This window comes from Tupaia chinensis, unplaced genomic scaffold (assembly GCF_000334495.1).
Source record: "Tupaia chinensis unplaced genomic scaffold, TupChi_1.0 Scaffold000489_1, whole genome shotgun sequence".
NCBI classification, from domain to species: domain Eukaryota; kingdom Metazoa; phylum Chordata; class Mammalia; order Scandentia; family Tupaiidae; genus Tupaia; species Tupaia belangeri.
Window position 1 is genome coordinate 4,419,845 of NW_006160001.1, and position 25,045 is coordinate 4,444,889.

The 25,045-nt window shown below is 35.4% G+C and overlaps 1 protein-coding gene across 3 annotated transcripts in view; it reads left to right on the plus strand.

The window, feature by feature from the left end:
* Positions 1 to 574: 574 nt before the first annotated feature.
* LMBRD2 (LMBR1 domain containing 2) overlaps positions 575 to 25,045 on the plus strand; it is a 32,293-nt gene continuing 7,822 nt past the window's right edge. For all 3 annotated transcript variants that reach the window (XM_027774879.1, XM_027774880.1, XM_027774881.1), the window contains exons 1-14: positions 575 to 805; positions 1,061 to 1,158; positions 3,010 to 3,105; positions 5,854 to 6,021; positions 7,407 to 7,617; positions 11,106 to 11,180; positions 13,147 to 13,260; positions 13,650 to 13,833; positions 17,295 to 17,476; positions 18,029 to 18,162; positions 19,743 to 19,848; positions 20,371 to 20,468; positions 22,941 to 23,044; positions 24,721 to 24,767. In XM_027774879.1, coding sequence (XP_027630680.1) covers positions 632 to 805; positions 1,061 to 1,158; positions 3,010 to 3,105; positions 5,854 to 6,021; positions 7,407 to 7,617; positions 11,106 to 11,180; positions 13,147 to 13,260; positions 13,650 to 13,833; positions 17,295 to 17,476; positions 18,029 to 18,162; positions 19,743 to 19,848; positions 20,371 to 20,468; positions 22,941 to 23,044; positions 24,721 to 24,767 — 1,791 coding nt within the window. In that variant the 5' untranslated portion in view covers positions 575 to 631. The remainder of the gene's footprint in view (positions 806 to 1,060; positions 1,159 to 3,009; positions 3,106 to 5,853; positions 6,022 to 7,406; positions 7,618 to 11,105; positions 11,181 to 13,146; positions 13,261 to 13,649; positions 13,834 to 17,294; positions 17,477 to 18,028; positions 18,163 to 19,742; positions 19,849 to 20,370; positions 20,469 to 22,940; positions 23,045 to 24,720; positions 24,768 to 25,045) is intronic.

Below are 25,045 nucleotides of genomic sequence, written 5' to 3' on the forward strand. Positions count from 1 at the left end.
TGGAATATTGTAGTCTTCTAGACAAAAATGTCTAACATTGATTTTTACAAAGGTGAAAAGTACATATTAGCTGCAATTAGTAAAGATAAATTATTTAAAATTAAAGAATACCAAATAAAACATTTGCTGATGCCCATATAATCAGTATTTTCACATGTATGACTTTAATAATTATTGATAGATTTTCTACATATGAAACAGGTAAAATAACTTTCTTTAAAGAAAATAATATGTATTTAGGTAAATAGAAAGTGATAAGCATATTTGTGAAATGATAAATGATTTCAAGTTCTGAAAGTTGAATTGTTAAAATGAGCATTAATGGGACCAGCAGTTGGCGTAATGGCTGTGTCGCTGGACTCCCATGTATTCCACCGCAGTTCGAGTCCCAGTCCTCGTGGCTTAAACTCATGCCGGGCATGAGTGGCAGAAATTATTCTTTTCATGGTGCAATGTAAAGCACAATAATTTTCCAAAGAGTTTATTAATATGTTAATATGTGTTTAGTGAATTTCTAATTATTTCTATGTCTAATTATTTCTGCATTTTATCTATTTTTTAAATTTCAGTTACAGATATGATCCAGATCTATACGTGAATAACTTTGGTTAGTCAGAGTGAACATTCAAGAATGAGTGGTGCAGCTTTGGGACTCGAAATTGTTTTTGTCTTTTTTCTGGCATTATTCCTACTTCATCGATATGGAGACTTTAAGAAACAGCACCGACTTGTAATTGTGGGAACTCTGCTTGCTTGGTATCTCTGCTTTCTCATTGTCTTCATACTGCCTCTGGATGTTAGTACGGTAAGAGGTGAAACTGATTTTCACAATTTAAAAGGCGTTTATAATCACACAACATGTTAGAAAAATGTTATTTCTTAAGTCAGCTAAACTATATAAAGTTATATTTTGTATTTAAATGTTATTTTAGGAATTTGATCATTAAAATGGATAACCAGGAAGATACATTTAGGTAGACAGATTTATAAATCCCATTATACTTGAAGTACTTGGGAACTTGATGATTCTCATTTTTAAACTATGAATTCGTTGCTTTAGACAATATACAACCGGTGTAAGCATGCAGCTGCAAATTCAAGCCCTCCTGATAATAGCAACACTACGGGACTATATGCCACTGCTGCCCCAGTTCCAAGGTATCTCCTTATTTATTTATTTATTTACTTATTTACTTATTTTTTTACTTATTTATTTTGAATATTAATATTGTAAAGGACAACTTACTTAAAAATTGTCACTTTTTGCCATCCAGATTTTATATTTGTGAAAGTTATCTTCATTCTCTACTGATTCCTCTACTCACTTCCAGCCTTTGTTAGTATACATTTTACTGCATTGTACTCTATTTAAATCTAAATTTTGAGTATTTATTTATGTACAAGTCTTTTCAGTAGATGTTACTGAGAAACTCAAAGAACACTTGATTTTTTAGCTCTGGTTCTTCCCTTTACTAAATTAGAACGTCACTTCCTGAACCTATTTCTCTCTTCAGCCTGTTTCAGATCTAAAACCGTGAGGCATGAACATTCTCTTTTGCCAAATTTACAAAGTACAGTGGAGATTATTCTGTATATAGGGTACTCCTTTTATATTGCATGCTTTTTGAAAGCATTCTAATTTTACATCAAGAATGAATGAAGTTCTGATTGTCAAAAGGTTATATTGAATTCATATATTGAATCACCATGTAAAAAAATAAATATGTGTTGACTGTGATTTTTTACCAAGCTCAAGGTAGTATTTTCATGCTTCTTTATGTAGCTTTAAAAAACTATATTAGCTTGAGTAAAGGTAAATTTCAGAGGTAGACTGATTATTTATATTAATTTTTGCCAGAGAGCTCATGTGCTTACCAGAGAGAAAGGGAAAGTGAGAAAGCACCCTTTGTGGGGCGAGTTCATGTCACAATCCCATCTCTATTTCTCCCTCTTTTGGGGTTTTTAGGTTCATATGCATACAGGTCTGGCATATTTTTTAGGCTACAGGGCTCAGGACTCAAACCACATGGTTGGTTATGTGGGACCCAGCTGTCTTAACCACCAGGCCACTGGCTGGCCTGGTGTTATTCTTCTTTGATGTGCCATTAAAAACTGGATAGGGACCAGCAGATGGCATTTTGGTTATGTCACTGGACTCCCACATAGCCAACCGTGGTTCGAGGCCCAGACCTGGCAGCTTCAAACTTACTCTGGGTGTGTGTCCACGTGTGTCCAAAATCCTGAGAGGAGAATTGATTGTGGCATAGCCATATCCCCTGAATGGTGATTTCTCACTTTCTGTCTCTGTCTCTCTGGCAAACATACATGCCCTGTAGCCTCTCTTAAAAAAGAAAATGGATATAGATCAGCAGCATTTATAGATTGCTCCAAGTCTTTGTATTAAATGATATCCTTATAGTATAGGAATACTATTAAATAGAATAATCTGTGGTCAGAGATTCATCATTTTCAGAAAATTCAAATATAATTATATGTAGATGCTGACATGCATCTCCATAGGAGTTATGGTATAGTGGTTGTTTTAATTAGCATTCTAATTTCCAGAAATTAATTACCAATGTCTTTTTCTCTCCACCCCCACTCCCCTGCCATCACCCCCAAAATAATAACTAACCCTACAAATGGGGTATGTATTTTAAAGGTAATCATTAGAGATTTGATTTCATAATACATTTACTTTTAAACATTGTTACATTGTTAGTCTGTTAGTTGAATATTAAGTCCTTTTTGCCTAATGACTAAAAATAACATTGAAAATTGAAGACTTAAATGACATTCCTCTCTAGAACAAGCTGTTTTATTCCATTTGTGTGCATTTTTGTTTTTAGTTTGGCAATCAACTTAGAATTTTAAGTTTTCTATGTAATTGTGTAGGTTGAGTCAATTATTTAAAATCTGAATGTAATGCACACATTTATAATTTATTTAAGTTATAATTTATTTAAGTTATCATTTATGACTAATTGATTTTAAATTATTATTAAATAGACAACATCCATGTTTCAAGCCATGGAGTTACATTCCTGATGGAATAATGCCAATTTTCTGGAGGGTAGTATATTGGACATCACAATTCTTAACATGGTAAGTGGCTTTGAAGGATAACATTTTAAAATTTTTGGCTAGAGCGATAAAAAGGTGATTATTTTTTAGTGAACTTTAATTATTTATTTTTCCCTTAAATCTGTATCCTCTCCCTTTTTGCTGGCTCAAGTCTTTCCCATCTTAAAAAAAGAAAATGAAAACAGCCATTGGTTGCTGTTCCCTCCAGTTATCTATTGCCTTCTCTTTTGACCTTCCATCTAGTCTTCTTTCAATTCCATTATTATGTGAAACTATTTTTGTTAAGGGCCTCATTATCCCCTGCTTTTATTTCTATATGGCTTACCTCAACCTCTGCATTTCCTTCATGGGCTCCATTTCTGTGTCTCATTTCCTAAGTGTTGGTCTTCCCTAGAGTTCTATCTTTGATCATCTTGTCGTCTGAATCTCTCTGTATACCTTTAATTATAACCAGTGTTTTGTTGGCCACCACTGCATTCTGAGTCTTTCTCTCTCTCATCATAGCTTTGTCTTTCTTCTGTGCTCTATACTCACATCTACTCACTACCCATGGATCATCTCTTTATTTTGCAGGCTGGTAAGCTCTAAAACTGGAAGTGGTGAACATTGCAAGAAAAAAATCATATAGCAAAGTACAGTAGTGCCCTTGTAATTCAGGTTTATTAAAACCAACTGGGCCCTCAGCATTACTTGTCAGGTGTGTGAGCATGTGTGTTCAAAATTCCTAGAGGAGAATGGAAGAGAAGGGATTGTGATGTGGTCCTCTCCTCTTGGGACTAATTTCTACTTTCTTGTTCTCTTCCTCTGCTTTTCTCTGGTGAGTGCATGCACCCTATAGAAAACTAAAGAGGAGAAAAAAAATTTCCTGTCCGTTTTGTGGTTCTTTCCTACTCCCCAAAATAAAAAAAAAATACCTTTCATTCTTCACACTTAAGACTTAGTAAAATTTGTAGATGACATTACTTTCTGCCACACAGTGGAAATAGAAGTTACCAGCTCTTTCAGTGCCTTGCTAACAAACTTGCCTATGCATCCTTTTTTCTGTCCTCTCCAAGGGTTGAAGAATATTCCTGTTTTTTTTTTTGTCCTTAAGAATTATTTATTTTATCATCTTTATTATTGTTACTTTTTAATTTGCTGCAGGACTCATGCCTTCATGACAGAGAGAGAGAGAGAGAGAGAGAGAAAAGAAAGCAAACCACCAGGTCTGTTACTCCTAAGGTCAGCCATGTGGGAGTCCAGCACCTTAACCAGGATACCATATGTTGGCCCCAAGAATATTCTTGTTAAAGTTAATCTCTCTTCCTGAAATACACACCATCACCTGCAGTTTTTATTATCTACTTATGGTGTGGAATTTTGACAAAGCATTCAACTCATATCCCTTTCCAACTTCTACTTCATTGATCTCATCACAGCTAAATTTATTTTAGAGACTTTTTAAATTGAAGTATAAATTTGTGCCCCCAAAATTGCACAGATTGTGTTTTCTTTGACTTTTTTCAAAGTGAATGTGCCCTACTCACGTGATGATCTATAATATTAATAATTCTTCCAGAAACCTCCCTTGTGCCCCTCTCTTAGTCATTTCATATGAACTTTTTGCATCTCTTTTTTTGCTTACATATTTGAGATGTTCACCTATACTTTGTTTCATGTATCAGTATTCTGTTTTTCATTTCTACAAAATGCTCCATTTTATGCATATACTATAGTTTATTCTACCAATCCAAGCTTTTTAAATGAGTGAGTAATATTTGATATCTCCATTTGCTCATTGTTTACTTATGATTCAACCTAAAGTACCCTGTTTTCTACTCTTACTGCCTCCTCACACATACAGATACTTAATTTACTTAACCTCTTGGCAGCATTTGATTCTATTGTTTTTATTCTTCAATTTCAAGTTTTTCCTTCTCCTGATTTTTACTCTGTGCACTCTTTTTTTTCCTTGTCCCCTACTGTTCTTCCTCAGTCTCCTTTTATGGCTCTTCTTGTTTCTCTGCCTCTCCCTTAAAAGTTGATATTTCTCAGGAGTGAGTCCCTGGTTCTTTCTTTTGCATTCTATATGTTTACCCTTCTAGATCTCATCTACCAATATTATTTTAGTACTCTGGATATGGGTGATTCTGGAGTCAATTTGTATTTCCTATCCTCTCTTCTTAACTCTGAAGCTGTAATACAGATCGACCTCCCTTCCTGTGCAGCTCCTCTGGGATGTCCCTATGTTCTTTGAAGTCAGTATGTTGAAACCATTCTTCCCTGTCCTGCTTCTTAACCACCACCTCAACCACAATTGCTTCCAGATATTTCTGGTTTTTTTTTCCCCTTTCAATCTATTCTCAATATCAAAGCCTATGCCTTTTAGAAAACTGAAATTTGACCATGTCTCCTTCCTGTTCAAGAAAATGTTACATCATTATTTTGAACTAAAGTTCAAACCCTTAAATCCTTCATAAAGGATTTAAGACTTGTTTCAGACTCCAGTCATTCATAATGCTGCACTCTCTGCTGTTTTTCTGTACTCCTTCTCTTCCAGAAAGATTTCTTGCTCTTTCCTGCCTTAAAGTCTTTGCTTCTACAAAATTTAAAATTATAAAAATATTCAGTCATCTGTTATTGTTTATTTACTATTTAATTATTCATAATCATATTTATCAATGAGAAGAACTATATATTAAAATTGAGATTCATGAATTTCTGTTATTTTGAAATGATGTACATGTACCTTTTTCTTGTTTTTTTAATCCTATTTTTTCATTTATTTAGGATTCTATTACCTTTTATGCAGTCATATGCAAGATCGGGAGGGTTTTCTATTACTGGAAAAATCAAAACTGCACTGATTGAAAATGCAATCTACTATGGTACCTATTTGCTGATATTTGGAGCATTTTTAATTTATGTAGCTGTAAACCCACGTTTGCATTTAGAATGGTAAGAAAAGTTATCTTAACAATATTTCTGAATGCTTTTTTTTTTTTTTCTTAAGAGGAATTTTTGCTCTAGCTGCATGCACTTGGCAGAAAGACAGAGAAATAGAAAGTGAGAAATCAACCCCAGGGGGAATGGCCACGCTGTAATCCCTTCTGTTCCATTTTCCTCTCAGGATTTTGGGCATGCCCACATATGTGTCTGGGGTGAGTTTTAAGCTGCTGGGTCCAGGACTTGAATCGTAATCAACTACATGAGACTCCAGTGATATAACCATTATGCCATCTCCTGATCCCTGTATACTTTTACTTTTAAGATTAATTTTTATCTCATATTTGCAAGCACACAGACATTTTATCAAGAAACATACCAAGTTATAAGTTTCATAGATTCCCCCAAAAGAATATCCAAATAATCTATGTTACTCAGAAAGAAAATATGAAATAACATATTTAAAAGTAGTTGTTAGGTATAGCATAATGCTTCATCTAATGAACCATATGTTAAAAGTCATAACCCTATGATTTTTGTAAAAGAATTTAAAATTTTGTATACAATGAAATAGCCAGTTTTTTTCATTGACACTTGCATTATTTTTTTTTTCCTGACTATAGTTTGAGGACATATTTGTCCTTAGTATTAATTTAGATTTGAAATCTGTTTTATACTTGGGATCTGTAACATAAGTGAAGCACAAGGTCCAAAATTTAAGAAATTTACTGTTTAATTCCTAAGATTTGTGTAGATTAAGCTTAAACAAATGAGTTATTTAAAAATTATTTTCATGTTTCTCTTGGTGAATACTGAAGAAAACACCTAATGAACACTGTCTTCTTTGGGAAAATACGAAGTTGCCATGATTATCCTAGATTCCAGTTTTTAAAAATTTTTGTGAGATGTTTTTGCTATAGGGAGCATATACTGGGGAAACAGAGACAGAAAGTGAGAAATCATCTTCCAGGGGGAGCACCATGCCACAATCTGCTCTCCTGCATTCTCCCCTTGGGATTCTGGACCTGTATGCATGAGTTTCAAGTCGCTGGTCTGGGACTTAAAATGCGGTCAACTATGCAGGAGTCCAGCACCTTAACCACCTTGCCACCTACTGGCCCCCTATGTTCTAATTGTATCTGTAATAGAAACAGTGTTTCCTGCATTAAAGTTTATTTCTGCAGTCACACTTTTTCTTTCCATTAAAATATGCAAGTTATCTGTAGTTACTAAAAGAATAGCTGAGAATTTGAAGGCCTAATTTTTCCATATAAAATTCTACTCAGCCTTTAGGGTGATTGTTTTCTGAAAACGTTTAATACTGGTTACTTTCATTTTACATTTTTATAGGAAAATGTAATTATTACAGGCATCTGCTTATGTTTTCTCTTTCTAAGGAACCAGCTTCAGACCATTGGGATAGCTGCTGCAAATACATGGGGTCTGTTTCTTCTTGTGTTGTTGTTGGGATATGGCTTGGTAGAAATTCCTCGGTCATACTGGAATGGAGCAAAAAAGGGTTATCTACTTATGAAGACGTATTTTAAGGCAGCCAAACTGATGACAGAGAAAGCAGATGCAGAAGAGAATTTAGAAGATGTCATGGAGGTAAGCAAGTTTAAACCTTATAAACAATAGCCTCTTAGTTGTAGGTATCTCCTATTAGCCACTGTTGGGTTTTGTTGTTGTTGTTTAGCACACTGATGGGCTTCAGACAAGAAATTTGGTTATGTCTCATCCTGAAGGACTTCTGGTTGACTCTCTAGCCTCATGAGGAGTCATCTTCATCTTATAATTGACAAAGACTAAGGGAAAATTACCCAGTGTACCAGTGTAGGACGATATATGTTGTCTTGGGGTTTTTTTTTTTTTTTTTTTAATTTAACTTTATTTATTTAAATTTGACCAGGGGTGACGGGGAGAGAGAGAGAGAGAGAGGAAGAAAGTAAGTGAGAAAGCAAGCCTCCAGGTCTGGAACTCGAACTGCAATTGGCCATGTGGGAGTCCAGCACCCTTAACCACCATGCCACCTGCCAACCCCAAGAGTATCTTTTTTTTTTCCTTTTAAGTTTTTGCTGTAGGGTATGAGCTTGCCAGAGAGAGAGAAAGTGAGAAATTGGGGAATGGCCATGCTTCAATCATTTCTCTTCTATTCTCTGGGGATTTCGGGCATGCAACCACATATGCTCAGTATAGTTTTCAGGCCTTCTGGTCTGTAACTTGAACCATGGTCAGACATGTGAGAGTCCAGTACCTTAACCACCATACTACTTTCTGGCCTCTTGGAGTATCTTTCTTTCTTTTTTTTTAAAATTTATTTATTTACATTCATTCACTATACACCATTACAGCATGCAAAATGAGATTTTCCATTCAGAATACACTGTATATTGGCTCAATCAAGCACATCAAAATATATGTTACCGTCAACAAATAATTTTCCATTTCCTGTTTCCCATATATTTTGCTTTTTCTCCCATCCTTGATTCCCTATCTCCCACCTTCTGCCATCTCCCACCCTCCTCCCACAGTCTCTGGTATCCCATGGTTGCTTTCTATGCCTTTTTCCGCCCACATTGTATTGATTCACTAAAGATCTTAATTAATCTAAATATTTTCAATAGCATGCGCAGCTGATAAATACATATCTATGAACACAAGTCTGACTTTAGGCATAAACCTCAGTGAGTAGAATGAACATACTATAAAGTAACACCTAACTAGGGCTATATAGCTTACTGTAGTCATCAAATAGGTGTTTTTAATGCCTTTTTTTTTAATTTCAAGAAAAACAGGTTTAGATTTTTTTCTGAAGTTTTTTTTTTAAATTAATTAATTTACATCCATTCCCTAAGCATTGTTACAGCATTACATAATATGATTTCCCATCCAGAATATACTACTGCATAGTGGCTTAATCGTGCATGTTATCATCAATAATTTTCCATTTCTAGTTTAATTTTTTTTAATCCCTATTTCTGACCCTCTGTCCTTTCCCACCCTCTTCTCACACTATCTCTGGTGTCTACAGTTATCTTCCATTCCTTTCACCCCCACATTTTATTGATCACACAATTTCTTAAATAATCAAACTACTTTCAATAGCAAGTTCAGCTCGTAATTTCAAGTAAAGCAGTTTTAACTTTAATAAATCAAAGAAATGCTAAAGAACTTCTTGGAGTATCTTTTAATAGTGCCTTCTATTTTTCTCAAAAGTCTCCCAGATTAGATGATAAGTTAGTTATATTGTTATCCTAGAATAGTGGAAATTAAAATAGCACCAGAGGACATGTCTTTCTAAAAGTTTAATCAAGGTTTAACCCACCACTGGAAACCTCTTTAGAGACTAAGCCAGAGTGAGTTTGTATCAGTGAGTTTTGCTTCCTTAATAAAGCACTTCATTTTACTCACTTGTAAAATGTAGATGGTTTGAACAAACTCCACAAAGTTGTTGAAAGTTTAACTTTCTATAGCGTATATAGAAATATACAACAAAGTCTGCATTTCTTCAGGCCATGAAGCATGCTATTACATTTTTTTAAAGGAGATAATTTATATTTGGTGATTCTTATATTTCATATATTCAATAATTGAAAATGAGGAAAAAAATTTTGAGCGAATTTTTCTATAAGGCATATGCACTTGTCAGAGAGACAAAGGGACAGAAAATGAGAACTTACCTCCCCTGGAGATGGCCACATTGCAATTCCTTCTCCTCCACTCTCCTCTGGGGTTTTTGGGCCCGCACAAACACGCACCTAGTATGAGTTTTTAGCTGCTGGGCCCGGAACTTGAACTGCAGTTGACTGTGTGGGAGTTCAGCAATGTAACCATTACATCATCTGCTGGTCCCTGGAGGAAAATTTTTAAATAGTTGAAAATTTATGCATAAGATATTTATATTTGATAAAAGAAGAACATTTAAATTTGATATTAAATCCTGTTAATTTGAATAGCATTTGATCCTGTGGGTTCTGGCACAGCTTAACCATGGTACTACAGGGCCAGCCCAAAATGGCAAAATAATTTAAAAGAGAAATATATTCTGTACTTAACGTACAACCAGTTCAAAGTATTCTTTTTAATATCCTGGTCAGTTCTCTCTTGCTTCCCACAGTTTCAGTTTGCTCTTCTGCCTAGGATGGAGTTCCAACATTCTTCCCCCCACAAATAAAATAGAAGATTGTGATTCTTTAGGAATTACTGGTTCTAAAAATTTCTCTCTAACCTTTTTATGCTTTTATACTTATGAAGTTGATTTAATTATCTCCTTACCTGATTGAGATGTTAGTCAAAGACTAACAATACCATGGCTTCCCACCCACCCTCCAGTATATGGATTATGGTATCCTTACTCCTAGTACAGTGCTGGCAGATGGTGTGCTCTTAATAAATAGTCACTACTGTAGAGCTCCTAATAAATCCTCTCCTAGAATAAAGGAGCAGGCACTTTGTGACATTTGTAGCTTTTTTTTTTTAACCTTTTCTGGTTTCTTCATTATAATTTAGATAGTAATGCATAACTGATCTTACTGAGCAAGAAATACAGTCCTGTTCATAGAGAATCACAAAATTTGTGAGCACCTACATGAACTTTTTAAAAAGGTGTAGCTAGTAAGCAGAAGATAAATGAGTAAACGTAAAAAGTAATAAAAGGTGTAAGGGTATAGATATAGCCATTCAATGTACTTCATATAATGCTAAACAATTTGAGTTAAAATTAAACGTGAAAAGAAAATACATTCTCATTTGAAATGTCTGATCTGTTGAAATAAAAATATGTTCAATTTCTCTTCACTGTTTTTTTTTGTTTGTTTGTTTGTTTGTTTGTTTTTCTGAGAGATTTTTGCTATAGGGGCGTGTGCTCTCCAGACAGACAGACAGAGACAGAGAGACAGAAAGCGAGAAATCACCCCCCAGGGGGGATGGCCACGCCGCAGTCCCTTCTCCTCCATTCTCCCCTCGGGATCTTGGGTATGCATGCACACGTGAGTTTTAAGCCACCGGGTCCGGGACTCAAACCACAGTTGACTACATGGGAGTCCAGATTCATAGCCATTACGCTAACTGCTGGTCCTTTTTCACTGTTTTTATAGGAAGTTCGTAAAGTGAATGAAAGTATCAAGTACAATCACCCACTGAGGAAATGTGTTGATACAATACTTAAAAAGGTAATTAAATCATTTCATCTATTTCCTTTTGAAATTAAAAATTTATAATATTGTAACAAAAGCATCAGAAAAATATGAGAAGAGCATATGGCTAAGGTTTTCCCAACTAATTTTTATGGAAATACCATAAACCATTAGTAAATTGTACATAATTTTTTTAAATTTTAGTATTATAAGTTTAATATTAAGTATTGGCAGTATTTTTTATTGAAATGTGGAGGTAAAGCCAATGCTGAGTAATGTGTAATGATTGCTGTGACACAGTGTTAGAGATTAAACCTTTGAAGTATTTTGCATGTGGTCACTAAAGGCATAGCTCTTATAAGAAAATGAGTTAAGGCCTTAGTAATTTTTTTCTCTCTCTTCTATTTTGTTTTCAACTGTAATAGGCCCTATGCACTCACCAAAAGAGACAGAGAGAGAAAGAGAGAAAGAGTACCTGCTGGTGAGGTCTAGTCATGCTGTAGTCCCTTTTCCGTCTCTCCAATTTGTCAGAATTTTGCACACATGCACATGTGCCTGGAGTGTTTTTCAAGCCCATGGATCAGGATTTGTACTATGGTCAGCCATGTGGGATTCCATTTACTTAACTACTAGGCTACAGAGTCAGTTCATCAGTATTCTCATTTAATTGACTTCATATATGTCACGTGTTTCATGTAAATATTTAATAAGTCATATAATTAAGGTTTGCTACATTGATATTAAATTAGGGGTATCCATATACTCCTGAAAAAGATTATTTGCAATGTACCCCAGTTGTGTTTTATGTACCCACAAAACTACAGAATTATATATATATATGTACATATATATATATATATATATACATATATTTATTTATAAGTTTTCTTTTAGAGATAATACATAGCATTTATATGCTGAAATATTTCATGAATGAATGAAAACAGGTATCACATCACATTTTTGCTATAGGGTGTGTGCACTCATTGGAGACACAGAGAGAAAGTGAGAAAACCCCCTATGGAGGGATGGTCATGACACAATTCCTTCTCCATTCTTCTTTCTGAATGTGGGGCATGCACACACATGTACGCATGTGAGTTTCCAGCTGCCAGGTCTAAGATTTGAACTGCTGTTGGCCATGCAGGAGTCCAGCACCTATGCCACCTGCTGGCCTGAAATATTTATTTTTTGAGAGATTTTTGCTATAGGGTGCTCATACTCAATAGAGAAAAAGAGAGACAGAGAGACAGTGAGAAATTTCCACCTCATAGGAGGGATGGCCATGCTGCAATTCCTTGTCCATTCTCCTCTTGGGGTCTTGGGCACACACACATATGTGCCCAGCATGAGTTTTAAGCCACTGGGTCTGGAATTCAAACCATGGTTGACTACATGGGAGTCCAGCAACATAACTGTTATGTCATCTGCTGGAACTGAAATATTTCTTTTTTTTACTAAAAATGTATTGTACTGATTATTATCTGGTTCCTTTTGTCTAAGATTCTTACAGACATAAATAAAAACAAAAGAATAAATTTTCTAACCACTTTTATTGCATTTACCACTTTTTGAGACCTATTCAAGTGAGGTTAACATGCCTAAGTTTATATAGTAATAAATGACTAGTAGTATGGCAGATAATTCCAAATCATCTATTCATTTCATTATTTAGCTAAGAAAATAATTGAAAGTTTCATCAGCCTACTTTGAATAATCCTCTCAAATACTACTTGTATTAAGCTTACTACTTGTAAGTAAGCTCCTCTGTCTTTACCCTTTCCCAGCTAGTATATCTGAACATAAAGATTACTAGGGGTAAGAAGAAACTCAGTACTCTTTTAAAAGACGGTCGAAAAAAGATCAGCAAGTGAAAAATTAGAGGTGCCAATAAAAGAACATGTTTTTTGAGAAAGTTAGAAATGCCCAAGAATGAAAGAGTTTTAATTTTAAAAAATTATCTTTTTGCAATTAAGATTTTTAAAACTCTGCTTCCTTTTAGTGCCCTACAGAGTATCAAGAAAAAATGGGTAGGAACATGGATGATTATGAAGATTTTGATGAAAAGCATAATACCTACCCAAGTGAAAAAAGTCTGGTAAAATTGCATAAACAGGTAACTTTAATTATTGTTTATAGTTTGTTTTATTTACTATGTTTTAGTCAGATTTATAAATATTGCTCCCGAAAAAGAATTTTAGTTGAACATGTATCTGAAACTCCCTTTTGTCCTATATCTTCATCATTATTCATTGAAATATTTTAACTTTGTGTTTTTTGACATGATAACACGATTGACATTTGGGAAGGGACAATTATTCACTGAGCCTAGCTGGAATATTATGTAGAATCATTATGTCATTTTAGAACATTAACATCTTTGACGCCACACATTAAATGCTGCTGTCACTTCCCTCTTATTATGACAACCAAAACATGTTTCCTAATGGGGAGTTGAACCATTGTGGGATCAGAACTGACAGGCCTACCCATTTTCTCTTTTAGGTGATTTACTCAGTTCAGAGGCACCGTCGAACTCAAGTACAATGGCAAATTCTTTTGGAACAAGCATTTTATCTAGAAGATGTAGCAAAAAATGAAACCAGTGTTACTCATCAATTTGTTCACACCTTTCAGTCACCAGAACCAGAAAATCGATTTACCCAATATTTTTATAATCCTACAGTTGGTATGTAATTTGACATAGATTTCAAAATTGAATGATGATAATTTTTTTTTTTTTTGGTTTGCCAGAGGGTACCTAAGCTCACCAAGGGTGGGGACAGAGAGAGAAAAGGAAAGTGAGGAAGTACCCCACATGGGGAATGGCCCCATTGCAATCCCTTCTCTTCCATTCTCCTTGTGGGATTTTAGACATGCACATGAGAGCCCGGTGTGTTTCTGAAACTGCCAGGCTCAGGATTTGAACTGTGCAGTCAGTCATTTAAGATCCAGCTGCCTTCACCGTACCACCTGCTGGCCCTAATGATGACAGGAAAAACATATGTATTTTCACCAATGCATATTTGAATTTCATTTGTAGAATCTGATTTATACCATGTGATAATATTGCGTATTTGATAAATTTTTCTCCTAAATATCTACTTTATATATCATATAATTTATTAGTTTGAACTATTACTTTATAGTAATCAAAATTCAGTGCAAAAATGTATGCAATATATTAAGCATATTTTATATGATATGTAATAGGATTTTAGGCAGTTTCAGATTATAAGCATAGGTTTCTTCTCCGTCTTATATACTACTACTATAATATTCCCTGAAGTCTCCTTTGATTATATTTATTAATTAGTCTTATTTTTAAAACCTACACTCTATAGTCATCATTATTTTTTCTCCTTTATGATTATTTATGGTATTCCCTTCAAATGTTATCAAATGAAGTTTGAAGAAATTTAATACAAATACTAAAGAGTTCTATTTACCTTATTTACTCAAACAGTTATATTCACTTGATTCTCTTTTATATGCTTGGTCTTGAATATGAAGACTTACTAGCCATGAGAACTAAAGATCCTTGCTAATTAAATGAAGGAATGATGTGATACCTGTTTTCATTCATTCACCAAATATTTGAGCATGTAAATGCTATGTATTGTTGAGTACTTGGTATATATCAATAACAAAGATAGAGTGAGTAAAACGGACAAACACATGAAGATATAAATTAGGATGATAAGTAGGTAGTTGGTTTTAAAAATTGGAATTCAGAGGAGAAATCTGAGCTGCAGATGTAAATCAGGGAGCCATCAATGTATAAGTGATGGGTCAGAATAAAGTCAGTAAGGAAGTAGTTAGGATGGAGAAAAGAAAAAGCCTGAAGACCAAGCCTGAGGCACTCAAGAACTTGGAAGTTAAATTAAAGAGGAAATCAAAGAACTTGGAAGTTAAATTAAAGAGGAAATCAGCGCGAAAGACTAGAAAAAGGAATGGCCTGTGAGACAGAAAAATCAGGACTGGGAAGTGCTTTGAGGAAAAGTGTGTAAAGTACCTTTTCAAATAATGCAGATAGGTCAAGTATCATACATACCAAGACCTGACTATGAGAGTTCAAAGAAGTGTGATGGGGAGAAAGTAAAAAGGCCTGGTTGGCATTTAAAAGAAATAAGGAGAACAACAGAAACAGTGAAAATAGAAAACTTGTAAGAGACTACAGAGAAAAGGAGAAGTAGCTAACAGAGTTAGGGGGAGAAGTGGTCACGAGAAATTATAGCACGCAATTCAGGAAAGATTGCATAGAGGAGATGTAATGAGACAGGGCATTCCGGGAACAATGTTCATGAGTAGAAGAAGGATGGTGGGAAATAATGAACAACAAAAAAAAGTGGCCTTTGATTTGGAAGTAAGGTACAGATCTACCTAAGTAGGTGAAAAGACATGGTGGGAACTTGGAGGAAACTCTTGTAGTTGTTTTTGTTTTCTCAGTGAAATGTCGAGACTAAAGGAAGAGAGTTTGGAGATTTTAGGAGAGAAGAGAAGTTGCGAAAAAGTTGCCTAGAAAAGTGGACATGGGAGAAAACTTGAGAATTACAGTATGCTAACTAGTCAATGCTTAGGGCTATTCAAAGCTAGTAATTAAGAATTAAAAAATATTAGGAATTAGCAGTTAGCGTAATGGCTATGTCACTGGACTCCCACGTAGTCAACCGCGGTTCTCGTCCTGGACCCGGTGGCTTAAAACTCACGCCGGGCGCGTGTGAGTGCGTGCCCAAGATCCCGAGAGGAGAATGGAGGAGAAGGGATTGCGGCGTGACCATCCCCCCGGGGGGTGATTTCTCGCTTTCTGTCTCTATGTCTCTCTCTGTCTGTCTGGCGAGCGCACGCGCCCTATAGCAAAAAACCCTCTCAAAAAAAAAAAAAGAAAAAATATTTACTTTAACTTTATTTGTTGTTATTATTTTTTAATTTGATTAGAGAGAGACAGGGAGAAAGGGAAAGCAAGCCACCAGGTCCAGGACTCAAACTGCAGTTGGCCATGTGAGAGTCCAGCTCCCTTTACTGCCACGCCACCTGCTGGCCCTGTGATTGAGAAGTTAAAGTGAGGGATCAGCAGATGTCATGATGGTTACATTGCTGGACTCCCATGTAGTAAGCCACTGTTCGAGTCCTGGACCTAGTGCCTTAAAAGTCATGCCAGGCATGCCCTATGTGCATGCCCTAAATTCTGAGAGGTGACTGGAAGAGAAGGAATTGCAGCATGGTCATCCGCTCCCGGAGGTGATTTCTCATTTTTTGTCTCTCTGGCGAGCACACACGCCTTATAGAAAAAATCTCTTAAAAACAAGGAAAAAAAATAAAGAATTTAAAGTGAGACCAATCAAGAAAGTTGTATGTCTGTCTTCTGCAATGTTCAAGCTACGTGTGTGCAGGCTCAGGATAGAGCCTTGGAACTGGGTCTGACCAGGGTGTAGGTTAGCAAGCAAGTAGAGTGAAGCAAAAGAGGGCAAAGGAATTAGAATATTGGAGTGTGATTATCCCCAAAATTGAATCTGAATAAGGAAGAATAAAGAAATCGGGGTTTTCAGTATTGATTAAAAGGAGGTAGAATAAAGGTATTATTGGCCCAGATAGTCAGTCAGTGGAGCTGAAATACTACATGAAATTATTACTTAGATACTAAAATGAGATCATATGGAAAATTTGGAGTTATTGGAAACAAAGATTTAGGGATAACTTTTGGAATGAGCAATTGATGTAGAGGACAAGATCACTGGAAAAGAGGTGGTCAAGGAAAAAGGAGACAAAGGTATTAAAAAGAGAATCATCTATTACCTATTGGAATTATGCTAAGTGTAGAGTTGAAAAGATTTATAGAGAGCCTGGAATTCAACTCTTTAATGAAGTGAAAATATAGCCTTTCTCTCTCTCTTCATGATTAGAGGTTCTCCATTTTGAGCAGGAAGATCACAGTAGCCGACCTGCTCTTCTTGATACATCGTAGCAGGAGGCATGTTACCAGTTTGACCCATTACTAGTGATCATTTGGTTAGGATGATATCTTCCTGGTCCCTCCCCTGTAAAATTGCTATTTTTCTTTTGTAATTAAGTATCCTTTGGGGAATATTTTGAAACAATGTACTTTGTTAATCCTTTATAGGTTTTCTAATTTTTTTTTTCAATTTCTAGAATGGTACTGGGAATGTCTTTTGCGACCGTGGTTTTACAGGATACTTGCGGTGGTTCTGTCCATCTTCTCCGTGATTGTTGTGTGGTCAGAGTGCACATTCTTTAGCACTTCTCCCGTCTTATCCCTCTTTGCAGTCTTCATACAGCTGGCAGAGAAAACATACAATTATATTTATATTGAGGTCAGTGCATTTTATATATATCATAAATGTGTTTCAGTTCAAAGTATAATCCTTAACTGTTGTATCCTTTCTCCACATAGTTCTTCTAGTAATAATAAAGCAGTGAAGTTTCCCACAGTGTTATTATTCATACTTACAAAAATGAGATTCATTAATTTATCCAGACTATAAAAACCAAGAACTGTATTTGAGGAGAGATGGAAAGGTGTAATATAGTGCAAAATTCTTTTATGAGAATACTTTGATACTCTTTATACCAGCAAAGCTATGTAACTTATAGTCTTTATGTGAAGAGTTGCCAAGGGAATTGGAGAACAGGATCATTTCAGGAGGTAGATTTGAAGCTTAGGGATCTGGATTGTTGAACTGGTTAAAATATAGATTTTTTAAAATATAATTTTGTTTTCTTAGGTGATTTTTAATAAGCTCTATTAATGTATTTAAATTTTAGAACATCAATTGATGTCAGCTGGGTATGAAGGATAATGATTGCGATAGGATAAAAAGTGCTAACATCTTAGTCTTAAAGTATTTTGGTTTTGTTTTTTCCAGATTGCTTGCTTCCTTTCTATCTTCTTCCTAAGTATCTGTGTTTATTCTACTGTGTTCAGGATTCGTGTATTTAACTATTATTACTTGGCTTCCCATCACCAGACTGATGCTTACAGCCTTCTTTTCAGTGGCATGTAAGTAGAATTGTGTTTAGAAACATGTATTCTTGTGGTCACCTTTTTATTTCTTATTTATGGGTACTTCACTGATACCTGTATTTTTATGACCTGGTTGATTAGGTTTAATTTCTTTTAATAATCATTTTATTTAGCTTTATTTGTTTGTTTTAATTTGACCAGAACTAGAAAGAGAGGAAAAGTGAGAAAGCAAGCCACCAGGTCTGGGACTCAAACCATGGTTGGCCATGTGGGAGTCCAGTGCCTTTCATCATGCCACCTGCTGACCCCCAATTAGGTTTAAATATTAAATGGATGCTTGTTGATTGCCAGATATAAGGTTAAAATAGGTATGCTAGAGTAGGAAGGAGAAGGACACGGTAAACCTGAATTTATCAAGTAGATCTAGTAAATGGATTAGTAAATAGTAGGAACAATTGAGAATTTAGAGAGTAAGTTAGACCTAGCGAATATTCTGAGATTCAGTGGCCTTGAACTGCATGGAGGAAGACTAAGAAAACCAACGGGAACTGTTTTCCTAAGGAATTTAAAGAGGGTTTAAGAGATATGGCCCTATCTTGGGCTGGGTTGCACAATCTATTATTTGTCTTTACTGTTAAATCAGCCATACTAGATATTTATAAAGGCTGGACTTGAAGACGTTTACAGAGGAACTGATATCTGAAACATCATTAAGACTTTTTGTCTTACAAGTAATTTTTGACTCATAGGAAGTCGAAAATATTGGAATAGTATTCATGTAGATTTCACCAAGCTTTCCCATTGATGACATTGATGAAATCTTATATAGCTCTTGTATACAATATCAAAACCAGGAAATTTACATCAGAACATCACTGTTGCCTCCACTCAAATCTTATTTTATCATTATCATTTTTTATCCTTCATTTATTTGTCTGTATGTGTAAATTTCTATAACCATCTGCAAAAGTAAGATACAGATCCATTCTATCCTCACAAAAGAACTCTCTCATATTATCTTTGTATTTATACCCCATCCCCAATTTCCCCACTCCAATTCTCCAACTCTGTTGTTTTGTAAATACCTTATGTGGACAAAAATGAATACTTGAATACTGTACTTGTGAGAATGACATATTTTTGATACAACTTTAGATTTTTGATGTACTGAATACAATTCACTTCGAGAATGTTTCTGTCCTTGTCATACTGTGAGGTGGATCGCACAGATGGTGGAGTTGAAGAAGTTGCATATAAAAGTGCTCCACCAATTTTGGGGATAACGCAGTGGCAGGCATCACCAAAGCAAGCAGTCTAAGACTGAAGTTTTCCCCATGTAGTTGTTGATTTAAGGAGGATGGTAGTTGTTGATTTAAGGAGGATGCGGTTAACTGGTTTTTCAGAATGTCTCCCAAGTAAGTAAGGGCAGTTCACATTAAAATCTCAAAATATATATCATGTAAATAGAAAATTATATGCCATGTATATGAAAATTAAATTATAGCTCTAGTGATCTGAAATATTCTTAATGTAGTTCAGTATAAAAGGTACTTTGCTGCTTTATTTTTTACATGTTCTGGGTTTTTTTATTTGTTTGTTTTTAATGTTTCCTGTAGGCTATTTTGTCGTTTGACTCCTCCTTTGTGTCTTAATTTTTTGGGTTTGACCCATATGGATTCATCTATCTCTCACCAGAATACTCAGCCAACTGCTTATACATCTGTAAGTATGGTCAGAAAACAGAGTTCTTTAGATGAAGTATGTATTAGAGATGTCATTGTGAGATTTCTTGCTGGCAGGAAACTTCCATAGTGTTATTAGACTCTTAACTAAAACTTTCTCTGAAATGTTATATATGCAATTACTGATGACTACATTTAAAAAAAAAACAACAAAGTGCATCTTTTATTATAAAAGAAAGAAAAGTTTTTTGGTTTATATAGGTTATTTAGCTGAGTTAGTATCAAAAGACCTGATCTATAATAATGTTCACTTTTATATTTATAGTCTTAATGTATGTGGTAATTTTGAGTAATAGTTGTAAAATATTAATTTTCCTTAGGAGAAAGCTTTAAAAAGAAGCATCTTTTAAAAAAAAATTAATCCACTGCATTTCTTTCTTGTACTTTTTGAAAAGTTCAAATTTATTAATATAATTGATTATGGGAAAATTTTCTCATGAAGGGAGGGGATGAAAAATATAGAACTATGCTGATTCAACTTACTTTTTTTCTTGTTCTTTAGATTATGGGTTCCATGAAAGTTTTATCCTTTATTGCAGATGGATTCTATATATATTATCCTATGTTGGTGGTAATTCTCTGCATTGCTACTTATTTTAGGTAAGAAACTTAACATTACTTTTCCTCATATCCCTAGCTGGATCTGGATGTCCTTTTTCCTTAAAGCTTTTAAAATATTTACTTACTAGGTTTTAGCTATTTGTTTTCTTGTGTTTTGGGAGGAGCTGGGAATAGATACTATAGAAGGGACTGACTGCTTGAGTGGTAGGTCAGGCTCTTTTTATAAAGAGACTTTAGACTACAAGGACATATAGTATTTAGGTGGAAAATGATAGGATTAATTATAGAATGTGAACTCTAAGTCCTGGCCTTCCATACTGGTGGGCAGCATGACTTGGAAAACACTCTGGTGCACAGATTCTTTCCAGTGGCATAAATTAGTCTTAGAGCTTTCTCTAGAACAATTGCTGGTTTCTAGATACTTCAAATCATGGCCAGACAAAGGGTTAGGTGAGGTGCAGTTGTAATGAAGCAGTACAGATAGGGCTAGAGGAGAAATTCTTCCCTATTTTGGGGGAAGTCCCTGGGGGGCTTTTTTTTTTTTTTTTTTTTTTGAGAGGTTTTTGCTATAGGGCTCGTGCGCTCACCAGAAAGACAGAGACAGAGAGACAGAAAGTGAGAAATCACCCCCTCCTCCGGGGGTGGGGGGGATGGCCATGCTGCAATCCCTTCTTCTCCTTCTCCTCTATTCTCCTCTCAGGATCTTGGGCATGCACACACGCACCCAGCGTGAGTTTAAGCCACTGGGTCTGGGACTCAAACCACGGTCGACTGCATGGGAGTCCAGCAACATAGCCATTCCACTAACTGCTGGTCCTTGGGCTGCTCTTCTTATGGAATTAGAAAGAATTGTAGAGGCTTAAGATTGGAAAGGTAGTTGAGGGTTAGCCTGCTTCATTTCTAGCACTCTATCTTCTCTACTTTCACATGTCAAATTTAATCTTTTATTTTCTCTGCCCTCTTGCACTGCTTAAGCACTCCCTGGCACAGCAGAACGACCACTTTTTCAAAAACTGTATTAATGTTAGTCGGTCTGCTTTTCTGACAGAAATAAGTTACATCTACCTAGTTTTGTTTCAAATCTCTAATACCACTGTGTAGGTATTAGAAATAATATATACTAATATTAGGGTAATGAGTAAAAAAATAGTGTTTAAAATGAATTCTCCATTAAATTTTAAAAGCTATATATATCAGGGTCAGCAGGTGTTGTGGGGATTAGGGCTCTGGATTCCACATGGCCTACTCCCTGATGAGATACAGTAATCACTGTATAGTGTATAATAAAAGCTATTAGAGTTGGCTAGTTCTCAGGAAAAAGCAATAGAACATGAAAATAAGTTTGCATAGTTCTTTTTTTTTTGTTTTAAGAGAGATTTTTGCTACAAAGTATGTGTGCTCACTGGAGAGACAGAGACAGAAAGCAAAAAAAAATCACCCCCTGGGGGGAAGGCCATGCCAGAATCCCTTCTCTGAAGATTTTGAGCATACATGCACATGCTCCCAGCACGTTTCAAGCCACTAGGTCCTGGACTTGAACTGCGGTCGGCCATGTGGGAGTCCAGCGACATAACCATTATGCCAAATGCTGGTCCCAGGTCTTTCTAAACCAGAATATTCTACACTTGGAAATACAAGTTTTGTATGTATGTGTCATTATAAAACTGCTGCTTGAAATTAAGAATAAGATGCTTTTGGGAACCAGCAGTTAGCATAATGGCTATGTCGCTGGACTCCCACGTAGTCGACCGTGGTTCGCGTCCCGGACCCGGTGGCTTAAAACTCATGCCGGGCGCATGTGCGTGCATGCCCAAGATCCCGAGAGGAGAATGGAGGAGAAGGGATTGCGGCGTGACCATCCCCCCTGGGGGGTGATTTCTCACTTTCTGTCTCTATGTCTCTCTCTTTCTGGTGAGCACACGCACCCTATAGCGGAAAAACCTCTCCCCAAAAAAAGAAGAAGTTGCTCTTATACATAACTCTTATGTGTGTATTGGGTCATCGGAAATTTACAATGCATTTTTGCATAGAAAAATATGTCATGACTTTCCTGATGACCTAGTATCGTTTTGCAGCATTCTGGTATAATTATTTTCTGAGATATTCTATTAGTCTGCTTTAATTTACTTGCACAGGAAATCAGGGTGTAGTGTGAACATTAGTCAGTGAGATACTAGGCAGAGGCTTTTTAGAGAAATAAATACTTCTTGAACAGTTGTAACTGTAACTTGACATGGTAATACAAAAATGAGAAATTATCTGTAGACGATAATGTGTATGGTAATATATTGGAGTGGACTAATATATAGTGTATTCATGATGGGAAAATTCATTTGGTATGCTGTAATGATATACAGTGATCGCATATAAAAAGTATGTATGTAAATAAAGTTGTCAAAGCTTAATAATGAAACATAGGCTTCTTTCAAGATGACAACAGTAAAGGACATTTTATCTAAATATTTACAATATGAAGTAATGCTTGTCTTTTTGAAAATCTACTTTTATTAGTTTAGGAACCCGTTGTTTGAATCTGCTTGGTTTCCAGCAGTTTATGGGCGATAATGATATGACATCAGACTTAGTTGATGAAGGAAAAGAATTAATTCGAAGAGGTAAGATTTGGCTTTTAAAATAAGTGAAAGGCAAGTGCTATGTGCTAAGACACAAAATACAAAATTAATGTTCTGTAATTTGTAATTTTTAATGTAAAGAAATTATAATGTGGCTTTTTCTAGCTAAAATAATCTACATGTAACCTGTTTAGCCAAAATAACTTGAAAATATGAATACAGTTGTCTCTTGGTTTCCACAAAGGATTGGTTTCAGGACTCCCGTAAATATCAAAGTCTGTAGATGCTCCAGTCCCTTATATAAAATAATGTAGTATTTGCATATAACCAGTGTACATCGCCTTTACTTTAAATCATCTCTAGACGACTTGGTCCACTTCTCTCTTAGGGAGCCAGCTGGCTCTTCTCCTGTTTCATAACATTTGGCATGGCCTAGTTGTTTTCACTGTTGGTTGAATCCGTGGATACCAGGGACCAACCATTAATTGTTTGATCAGTCTTTACAAAATTCTGCAACTGGGCTAGCTGATGGCATGGTTGTTAAGGCAGCTGACTATGCAGTTTGAATCCTGGCTATGTGTGCATGCATACCCAGAATCCCAAGAGAAGAATGGAGGAGAAGGGATTGCCGCATGGCCATCTCCCTTAAGGGGTACTGTCACTTTCCCACCCTTTCTCCCTTGCTCTTTGTCTCTCTCCAGCAAGCATACACACCCTATAGCAAACAAACAAAAAAATTCTGCAGCGTAAATCGGTAATATGTCTACAACTGAATAATGCCCTTGTATGTCTTGGAGTCATCTTCATGTTTGCCTTTAAACATAGTTGCCAAGTTCTTTACAGCTGTGAAACTCATTAATTTAGAGAGTCAACCATTTCCTATACATGGAAAATCATTCTACCCAAGCCTATGTTTTTAGAATGAGATGATCATTAGCAGCTTACTAGAATGAGTAACACTGTACTAAAATCTAATCACAAAACTGTGTAATTAAAATACTGATATTCAACTGATAGTAGGATTGGGAGCTGCAAAGCTGACTTTTGGGACGTTGATTCTTAAACATTCTACCTACCTGAGCGTAGGGCTTTTGAGTGACCTTTAGTTGAATGTAAGCCTAAATGATTGTGGCTCCAAAGTAAGGTGGTGCAGCTGTCACGTGCTCTCAGGAATGTGGTATCTAGTCGATATAGTTTTACTGTGTTTTGCATTAATTAGACTTCATCTGGTGTATCACATCAGTCCTGGATAAAATTTTGAAGAATAAAACTGATAAATTATAAAGTATTTAGATAATGACACCTGGAATTATGAGTCTATAGATCATATCCTATGAGGAGAATAAAAACACTGAGTATATAACCCAAAGAGAATAACAAGAGGAAAGACTAATACAGAAAGAAAAAAGTATGAACTGAATTTAAAAGATAGGACTAAAAGAAAATAGCAGTTATAGAGAAACAAATTTCAGATTACCAAAAGGAAGAACTTTTTCCTCACTGAAACTATTTAGGTAAAACTACAGGACCATCTCCAGCAAAAGTAGAGAAGTTATTCCCTCTAGGTTCAGTTGACCTTTTAGGTGTTTTCCAACAGTTACATTTTGTTTAATATTGTAATAATTTAAAAGAAATATTGGTGATAGTAGATAGTATTACATAAATTATGACTATTTAACCATACTATACCAAATTTGAGACCTTTTTTCTGTCTCTAGAGAGGAGAAAAAGGCAAAGACAAGAAGAAGGCGAAAATCGAAGACGAGTAAGTACTCTATTTATTAAATTGCTGTAATTTAAATATTAACGCAGAATGTCATAAGACTCTTACTGACTGGGAATAATTGGATAGAGATAGACAAACAATGAGACGGTGGCATAGGATATATTTTTAAAGAATAGAAATTTTAATACTTTAAATTTGCTAGGAATCCTGTCAAACCTGTTCCTGAAAATCCATAGTAATAAATTACTTAATTCTGTCCAACAAGAAGCAATTTCTTGCCTAAAGCAGGTGTTCAGTAAATATTTGTTGAATGAATA